Here is a 10,000-nt window from a genome sequence, read left to right as displayed (position 1 = left end):
AGGGGGTACATGGCCTATCTACAGGGGGTACCTGGTCTATCTACAGGGGGTACCTGGTCTATCTACAGGGGGTACCTGGTCTATCTACAGGGGGTACCTGGTCTATCTACAGGGGGTACCTGGTTATCTACAGGGGGTACCTGGTCTATCTACAGGGGGTACCTGGTCTATCTACAGGGGGTACCTGGCCTATCTACAGGGGGTACCTGGCCTATCTACAGGGGGTACCTGGCCTATCTACAGGGGGTACCTGGCCTATCTACGGGGGGTACCTGGTCTATCTACAGGGGGTACCTGGTTATCTACAGGGGGTACCTGGCCTATCTACAGGGGGTACCTGGCCTATCTACAGGGGGTACCTGGGAAGCCTCATAAGAACATAGTCCTAATGATCAGTTGCATGTGAAAGGGTTCTTAAGTGAAGAGCAAAATGTGATTGGTGGTAGCTGGTAACCAGGAAGAGTGGAGAACAGCAGGTCTATGCTCTGTATAGATGTGGGTATTTATTTAAATATTCTATTGTGTTGTGCAGGATGTGTTGAAGAAAGACAAGTGGAAGATTGACAGCTTCTTCAAGAACGGGATCAGCTGTCGTCTACCGTTGGACCCTGCAGTCCTCGTGAAAGGAGTTCATTTGGATGTAAGAAAGAGATCTATAAAGTCATTTTCTCCTTTGACACAGGCAACATTTTATTAAAGGCAATGTATACAGCTGTCATATGTTGAATGGATCCAGATTACCCTAACCCTAATCGTAATCCTAGGCCTGTAAATTCTATAACTCCCACGCTGCTCCTCTGGGAATCTCCTTCATCAACACAGATCCTCTGGGCAGGAAAATCTCTGTCATCTGCAAGGTAACTCTCTCTCTCTCTCAGGCTATTTCAAAATAAAAGTTTAGAATTATAGACCTTAAAGATATATGGTTCCTTACCTTGACAGTAGTCTATGAGCCAGGAGAAACTGTAAACCAACTTTGCACTGTTGTCCCGATCTCTCTCTCTCTCTCCCATAGATTTTTGTTTAGCAGTGTCTGAAATTAGTTTGAAGTTAGTAGCGGCTAATTGCTAAGTTTGTATGTGTCCAGACAGGGGATAATCTGCGGCAGGACATGCTGGTGCTGCAGATAGTGCGTGTGATGGACAAGGTGTGGCTGCAGGAGGGACTGGACATGAGGATTGTTACCTATAGGTGTCTCTCTACTGGGCGAGACCAGGGTCAGTAGTTTTAGACACATAGTTATACCAGACTACAGTCTGTGGTAACATACATACTTAATATATCACCATCTACAGTGCATTCGGAAAGTATTCAGACCCCTTGACTTTTTCCACATTTTGGTACGTTACAGCCTTATTCTAAAATGTATTAAACCCGGGGTTTTTTCAATCTACACACATTACCCCATAATGACAAAGTGAAAACCGGTTTTGAGAAGTGTTTGCAAATTATGATTTTTTTTTAAACTAAAATATCACATTTACATAAGTATTCAGACCCTTTACTCAGTACTTTGTTGAAGCACCTTTGGCAGCGATTACAGCCTCAAGTCTTCTTGGGTATGACGCTACAAGCTTGGCAAACCTGTATTTGGGGAGTTTCTCCCATTCTTCTCTGCAGATCCTCTCAAGCTCTGTCAGGTTGGATGGGGAGCGTCGCTGCACAGATATTTTCAGTTCTCTTCCGAGATGTTAGTTCGGGTTCAAGTCCGGGCTCTGGCTGGGCCACTCAAGGACATTCAGAGACTTGTCCTGAAGCCACTCCTGCATTCTCTTGGCTGTGTGCTTAGGGTCGTTGTCCTGTTGGAAGGTGAACCTTCGCCCCAGTCTGAGGTCCTGAAGCCCTCTGGAGCAGGTTTTCATCAAGGATCTTTCTGTACTTTCCTCCGTTCATTTTTCCCTCGATCCTGACTGGTCTCCCAGTCCCTGCCACTGAAAAACATCCCCACAGCATGATGCTGCCACCACCATGCATCACTGTCGAGATGGTGCCAGGTTTCCTCCAGATGTGACGCTTGGCATTCAGGCCAAAGAGTTCAATCTTGGTTTCATCAGACCAGATAATCTTGTTTCTCATGGTCTGAGAGTGCCTTTTGGCAAAAGTGCCTTTTGGCAAACTCCAAGCGGGCTGTCATGTGCCTTTTACTGAGTAGTGGCTTCCATGTGGCCACTCTACCATAAAGGCCTCATTGGTGGAGTGCTGCAGAGATGGTTGTCCTTCTGGAAGTTTCTCCCATCTCCACAGAGGAACTCTGGAGCTCTGTCAGAATGACCATCGGGTTGTTGGTCACCTCCCTGACCAAGGCTCTTCTCCCCCATTGCTCAGTTTAGCCGGATGGCCAGCTCTAGGAAGAGCCTTGGTGGTTCCAAACTTCTTCCATTTTAAACCTTCTTAGGGATAGGTACGCCTTGTGTCACAATCTCAGATTTTAGAAAAACATCAAATGTCGGTACATATAAGTCTAATATTGTCTGAAAGCTTAAATTCTTGTTAATATAACTGCACTGTCCAATTTACAATAGCTATTACTGCGAAGAAATGCCATGCTATTGTTTGAGGAGAGCTCCTAAAAACAAAACACTTTTTTTCACCGCGATAGGTTTGATAAATTCCCCTGTGAAGGTGAAATGTGTTCTTACATTCTGAAATCTTGCTCTGATTTATCATCCAAAGGGTCACAGAGATAACATGAAGTGTCGTTTTGTTAGATAAAATCCCTTTTCATATCCTAAAAAGGTCCATATAGCGTGCACAATCAATTTTGTTATTTCACTCGTTCAATTTGCAAAGAAAGGAATCTGTGAAATCGAACCCTAAACGTTGTTTCAACCAGTCAAATCACGTTTGTATGTATTCCTCAGAGATCCTAGAATCTAATAGAATCTAACCACCCTATATCATTAGGGGTGTAGTATATCCACTGTGTTCTTGGGGACCTTCAATGCTGCAGAAATGTTTTGGTACCCTTCCTCAGATCTGTGCCTCAACACAATCCTGTATCGGAGCTCTACGGACAATTCCTTCGACCTTATTGCTTGGTTTTTGCTCTGATATGCACTGTCAACTGTGTGACCTTATATATACAGGTGTGTGCCTTTCCAAATCATGTCCAATCAATTGAATTTATCACAGGTGGACTCCAATCAAATTGTAGAAACATCTTGAGGATGATCAATGGAAACAGGATGCACCTGAGCTCAATTTCGAGTCTCATAACAAAGGGTCTGAATACTTACGTAAATAATATATTTACGGTATTTATCTTTAATATGTTTGAAAAAATTTCTAAAAAACTGGTTTTGCTTTTGTCATTATTTTACCTTCATTTAATTAGGCAAGTCAGTTAAGAACAAATTCTTATTTATAATGGCGGCCTAGGAACAGTGGGTTAACTGCCTTGTTCAGGGGCAGAACGACAGATTTTTACTTTGTCAGCTCGGGGTTCTGATCTAGCAACCTTTCGGATACTGGCCCAACGCTCTAAACACCTGCCGCACCAATGGGGTATTGTATGTAGATTGATGAGGAAAACATGTACTTTCATCCATTTTAGAATAAGTGAAGGGGTCTGAATACTTTCCAAATGCACTGTCTGTGTGCCTCTGCATTCAAATATGTGTGTGTGTGTGTGTGTGTGTGTGTGTGTGTGTGTGTGTGTGTGTGTGTGTGTGTGTGTGTGTGTGTGTGTGTAGGTCTGGTGGAGGTGGTTCCAGAGGCAGTGACCCTGGGTAAGATCCAGCAGGAGTGGGGTCTGGGTGGGGCGCTGAGAGAGGACACCCTGGAGAAATGGTTCCACATGTGGAACAAGACTGAGGAGGATTATGAGGAGGTGAACATACATGTATACTGCATGTACTAGTCTAGTGTTTAGGAAGTGTATCTTGGTTAGCAGCTTGTGCCAAACCTTTGACCTTGCAGTTGTGGGGTCAGAGACAGTAAATATAAAATAATGTAACTGGTTTAAACTAAGATTCAGTAGATTTCCTCTGGATTTGGACTCTATACTCCACATTACTTTGAAAATAAAATTAAATATATTATTGGACAGAAAAGTGACTTAAGAACAACTTTTTATTGTCCATATTATCTATTTTGAAGGAAAACAGAAAAGCCTACTGTATAACCTTATGACCACAGACAGAGCTGTGATAGAATATTCTCCTGTATCTCCCTACACAGGCTGGTGTTGTTGAGGTGGTTGTTGTTGTCGTGATACAGACGTAGGATCTTAATTTGAGCCAGTTTGCTACAGTAGGGAAATAATCCTGCAGCAACAGGAAATGCAAATTATTATGTGGATTATAATTAATGGACTTTTTTTTTTTTGTAGGAGTTGATCTTTTTTTTTTTTTGTTACGACAAGTCTGAAATTTTAACCTCTGCGGAATCGGTGTCCCTATATCGGGACGGTTGAGCTAACGTGCGCTAATGTGATTAGCATGACGTTGTAAGTAACAGCAAACTTTCCAGGTCTTATATGGGCAGGAAGCTTAACTTCTTGTTAGTCTAACTTTACTGTCTAATTTACAGTAGCTATTACAGTGAAAAAATACCATGCTATTGTTTGAGGAGAGTGCACAACAACAAAAAACTTTTATCATGGCAACTGGCTTGATACATTTACCTCTGAAGGTAAATAATGTACTTACATTCAGTAATCTTGCTCTGCTTTGTCATCCTGAGGGTCCCAGAGATAAAATGTAGCATAGTTTTGTTTGATAAAATCATTTTTTAGAAGCCTTTTTAAATCTTGAATACACTACAAGGTTGCATTTCCTGCTATGCAGGAAAGTTCTCATCAACAAAAAGAGTGATTAAATTAAGATCCTACATCTGTAGACTATTGTCCTGTATCTCCCCATCCAGGCTGTGATGAATTTCCTCCACTCCTGTGCTGGCTGGTGTGTAGCGACCTTCATCCTGGGTATCTGTGACCGCCACAACGACAACATCATGTTGAAACACAGCGGTCACATGTTCCACATCGACTTCGGAAAGATTATGGGCAATGCACAGAAGTTCGCCAGCATCAAAAGGCAAGTCCCAGAAGACACTATAACCATGACTGAAGTCACCACCGCTGAATGCCAAATCAACCCCTGTAGACCTGAAAGGAGTGGATATGTAATAAGCAGTACATCATGTCCTACCAGCTTCATCTTGCCTTCTGATAGGCTGGCTGGAATTTCCCCATATTTCTTACACCTATCCAATCCCTTTGGATCTACTGGTGTGCATATGGAGGAGGGACAAGGACTTTAGATTTTTACAGGAGTACTTAAATAAAGGAGGTCCATTCCATTTACTCCCCTGTGTTAGGAGGTCCATTCCATTTACTCCCCTGTGTTAGGAGGTCCATTCCATTTACTCCCCTGTGTTAGGAGGTCCATTATATTTACTCCCCTGTGTTAGGAGGTCCATTCTATTTACTCCCCTGTGTTAGGAGGTCCATTATATTTACTCCCCTGTGTTAGGAGGTCCATTCTATTTACTCCCCTGTGTTAGGAGGTCCATTCTATTTACTCCCCTGTGTTAGGAGGTCCATTCCATTTACTCCCCTGTGTTAGGAGGTCCATTCCATTTACTCCCCTGTGTTAGGAGGTCCATTCTATTTACTCCCCTGTGTTAGGAGGTCCATTCCATTTACTCCCCTGTGTTAGGAGGTCCATTATATTTACTCCCCTGTGTTAGGAGGTCCATTCCATTTACTCCCCTGTTAGGAGGTCCATTCTATTTACTCCCCTGTGTTAGGAGGTCCATTCCATTTACTCCCCTGTGTAGGAGGTCCATTCTATTTACTCCCCTGTGTTAGGAGGTCCATTCTATTTACTCCCCTGTGTTAGGAGGTCCATTCCATTTACTCCCCTGTGTTAGGAGGTCCATTCTATTTACTCCCCTGTGTTAGGAGGTCCATTCCATTTACTCCCCTGTGTTAGGAGGTCCATTCCATTTACTCCCCTGTGTTAGGAGGTCCATTCCATTTACTCCCCTGTGTTAGGAGGTCCATTATATTTACTCCCCTGTGTTAGGAGGTCCATTCTATTTACTCCCCTGTGTTAGGAGGTCCATTCCATTTACTCCCCTGTGTAGGAGGTCCATTCCATTTACTCCCCTGTGTTAGGAGGTCCATTCTATTTACTCCCCTGTGTTAGGAGGTCCATTCTATTTACTCCCCTGTGTTAGGAGGTCCATTCTATTTACTCCCCTGTGTAAGGAGGGGAGTATATTATATTTTTATTTTTTATAGATTATATTTTTTTAACATTAAATGAATTATGAAATAACGTCATTAAAATGATTGTCGAGCTTTTTAATGGAAATTCCAAAGACAAAAAAATAGTGAACATTCAATTTCCAAAACATTGAAAATATTCCTTTGTCTACGTCAGGTCCACATTGGGTAGAAAAATAGGAAATGACTATGAAATATCAAATATTTCAGTTGTGTATATTACTTAGTTTTTATTATTTTTCTTTCTGTAAAAGTCATCTCATTTCTGATCAGGCAGTAGCAGTCAGCCATCCAGACCATCTAACATTATGTCTCCCCATACTGTACTGTCTGTAGTCATCACCTCATTTCTGATCAGGCAGTAGCAGCCAGTCAGTCAGACCATCTTACCTTATGTCTCCCCATACTGTACTGTCTGTAGTCATCACCTCATTTCTGATCAGGCAGTAGCAGCCAGACCATCTAACCTTATGTCTCCCCATACTGTACTGTCTAGTCATCACCTCATTTCTGATCAGGCAGTAGCAGCCAGTCAGTCAGACCATCTAACATTATGTCTCCCCATACGTCTTTAGTCATCCTATTTAGCTAGCCTGCCTAAATATGCTGCAGAGTTGTATGACAAAATCATTTTACATTTCACGTGAACTATCTCTTTCTCTCTCGTCATTGTGTTGTGTACATTCCTCTCTCATGCGGTCTGTGTGTATGTAACCTAACGCAGCAGGTGTAAAAGTGTATCTGTCCAGAGATCTGAATATAACGAGGAGATGCTCACGTCTATGACCTAACAATGGGGGTCGTCCCAAAGTCGACGTCTATGACCTAACAATGGGGGTCGTCGGGAAGGCGGGGCAACAAGTTTAGGTCCAATAAGACAATTGAAATGAATTGGGATTATTTTGGACAAGATTCTGTCGAGAGTGAAACATCTCGATTAGCCTCTTCCTCTCTGACGTGTCCCGAGACGGGGGGAAATGGTGCAATGGCTTATGGTCATCGTAGTTAATTAACATGTTTCTGCACTGAACTATGCTGAATATTTGTTTAATGAAAACTACACCATCCTTCAGCCCAGCGTCCCACAGAGGTCTAGAGTTGATTTCTCTCTAGAGAAAGGGCACGTTGGGCTCACAAAGAAATAAATAAATAAATGTAATTCAAGTAATTTAACCGATGTCGGTCAATTCGTTGATTAATAACCCCCCAAAAATGAACTAAATGTTGGTTAATCGCTCAGCACTACCAACTATCTACCATGTGACTGACACCCCTCTTCTCTGTGATGGTAGGGACCGGGCTCCATTCATCTTCACCTCAGAGATGCAGCACTTCATCACCGGCGGGGGTCAGAAACCCCAGAGGTTTCATCGCTTCGTAGAGCTCTGCTGTGAAGCCTACAACAGCATCCGACGACGCACCGCCCTGGTGCTCAGCCTACTGCAGCTGGTCAGTATACCTCTTAATAACACCTTAATAACACTTTATGATGCATCATGACAGGCTTATGACCGCCCTGGTGCTCAGCCTACTGCAGCTGGTCAGTATATCTCTTAATAACACCTTAATAACACTTTATGAAGCATCATGACAGGCTTATGACCACCCTGGTGCTCAGCCTACTGCAGCTAGTCAGTCCCTCTAACTACTTACTAACTAACTAACTAACTACAATTCTACTTATGAAAAAAACCTTAGTAACACATTACGAAGCATTATGACATGCTTATGACATTGTCATGAAGGTGTGTTACATTGTAGAAGGATTAAACGCGTGTCTGTGGGTGTAGATGCTGGGTGCAGGCATGCCGGAGCTGATCAACATCCAGGACCTGCAGTATGTTCAGGACAACCTGAAACCCCAGGACTCTAAGATGGAGGCTACGTCCTACTTTACCAAGTAATATGACACTGACACTCTTCTTCTCTTTTCGTCTGGAAACGTCTTACATGCAAAAGACACTCGTACTATTACTAATATTACACGGACACCTCTTTCCATCTCTCTCTGGGTTCTTTCCTTGTAATGTCCGTATATCAACCTAAAAACTACAGGTTTTTGTGCCTGTCCATCCATCCAGCTACTGCTACTCTCTGTTTATCATATATGCATAGTCACTTTAACCATATCTACATGTACATACTACCTCAATCAGCCTGACTAACCGGTGTCTGTATGTAGCCTGTCTACTGTATATAGCCTCTCTACTGTATACAGCCTCTCTACTGTATATAGCCTCTCTACTGTATATAGCCTCTCTACTGTATATAACCTCTCTACTGTATATAACCTCTCTACTGTATATATCCTCTCTACTGTATATATCCTCTCTACTGTATATAACCTCTCTACTGTATATATCCTCTCTACTGTATATAACCTCTCTACTGTATATATCCTCTCTACTGTATATAACCTCTCTACTGTATATAACCTCTCTGCTGTATATATCCTCTCTACTGTATATAACCTCTCTACTGTATATATCCTCTCTACTGTATATAACCTCTCTACTGTATATAACCTCTCTACTGTATATAACCTCTCTACTGTATATAGCCTCTCTACTGTATATATCCTCTCTACTGTATATATCCTCTCTACTGTATATATCCTCTCTACTGTATATAGCCTCTCTACTGTATATATCCTCTCTACTGTATATAGCCTCACTACTGTTATTTTTCACTGTATTTTTACTGTTGTTTTTATTTCTTTACTTACCTATTGTTTACCTAATACCTTTTTTGCACTATTGGTTAGAGCCTGTAAGTAAGTATTTCACTGTGAGGTCTACACCTGTTGTATTCGGCGCACGTGACAAATAAACTTTGATTTGATTTGTACTTCTGTCTTGCAGGAAGATCAAGGAGAGCATGGGCAGTTTCCCGGTCAAGCTCAACTTCCTGATCCACACCATGGTCCAGTCGTCTGGGAAGAAGCTGACGCCACCCAGCCCTTCTCAGAACACCTCCCCCAACACCAACATCCAGGAAGCTGTCATACAGAAGTACACCGTGAAGGGCAAGGATGTGGTGAGTGTCTCTGCCCCCCTAAGCAATGTGGTGGAATTGGTAGCTCCATCTTGTCCTCTGATAGGCCAGGTAAAAATTGTTGCCGTATCGTTTAAGGCGTCTGCGTTCTTCCCAGCCGAAACCATTTCAGAACAGCTGGTGTATTTATGACGACATTTCGGTGACGTTTTAGTTCGTTTTGGACTTTTTTTTCCTCGACTGTTCGGGGCACACCACATTTTTTGTCAAGGCAAGCCCGAAGTCGTTAGCCGAAGTCTACTCCCCTTCGTCATTGATTGGTCAACATTAGGGATTCTTCAATAAAGTTTTTGTTGCCCTTCGACGAGAGACGACTTGTTTTCATGCACATTTTTTCATTGAGAAATACTGAGCCAAACGTCTGTTAGGTGTAACATTTCTTGAGTTATCTTAGATTGATTCTGACTATTTTGAGGAAGTGAATACTGGCTACGGTGTCTCAAAATGGACAAACAGGACTGTTGCTGACTCCTTTACACCTATTAGATACACAGCATTTCCCTCATTGGGCCTAAGTGCTATGGCCATGTTAAACTCACTGTCAATTTAAAACGTGACTTTATAAACACTTAGGACTATGGCGTGTGCTAAACTCTCAATTAGATGATGAAATGCCGTAGAGACAGCAAGTTTACACATATTAGTACTGAGAGAAATGGCAGACTGCTGACTGAGTGTGACGACATCTAGCTATCTGTTATAAAGACAGACTGG

General features: G+C 42.5%; 2 protein-coding genes across 3 annotated transcripts in view; one reads left to right on the top strand and one right to left on the bottom strand.

Annotated features, from left to right (window-relative positions):
- The window catches only part of pik3c2g (phosphatidylinositol-4-phosphate 3-kinase catalytic subunit type 2 gamma), a gene marked incomplete at its 3' end in the record, with an annotated part of 31,355 nt that extends 22,087 nt beyond the window's left edge, over nucleotides 1–9,268 (top strand). For both annotated transcript variants that reach the window (XM_029759432.1, XM_029759433.1), the window contains 8 exon segments: nucleotides 533–640; nucleotides 765–857; nucleotides 1,088–1,217; nucleotides 3,693–3,829; nucleotides 4,867–5,036; nucleotides 7,525–7,681; nucleotides 8,023–8,132; nucleotides 9,094–9,268. In XM_029759432.1, coding sequence (XP_029615292.1) covers nucleotides 533–640; nucleotides 765–857; nucleotides 1,088–1,217; nucleotides 3,693–3,829; nucleotides 4,867–5,036; nucleotides 7,525–7,681; nucleotides 8,023–8,132; nucleotides 9,094–9,268 — 1,080 coding nt within the window.
- Nucleotides 9,269–9,972: 704 nt separating this feature from the next.
- LOC115196636 (1-phosphatidylinositol 4,5-bisphosphate phosphodiesterase zeta-1-like) overlaps nucleotides 9,973–10,000 on the bottom strand; it is a 33,585-nt gene continuing 33,557 nt past the window's right edge. The window contains exon 12 of the mRNA XM_029757482.1: nucleotides 9,973–9,980. Within this exon, the coding sequence (XP_029613342.1) occupies nucleotides 9,973–9,980 (8 nt within the window). The remainder of the gene's footprint in view (nucleotides 9,981–10,000) is intronic.

The sequence above is a fragment of the Salmo trutta genome, chromosome 7 (assembly GCF_901001165.1).
Source record: "Salmo trutta chromosome 7, fSalTru1.1, whole genome shotgun sequence".
Classification (NCBI taxonomy): domain Eukaryota; kingdom Metazoa; phylum Chordata; class Actinopteri; order Salmoniformes; family Salmonidae; genus Salmo; species Salmo trutta.
Note: the sequence above shows the minus strand (reverse complement) of the source record. Positions and strands in the feature narration are given on the sequence as shown.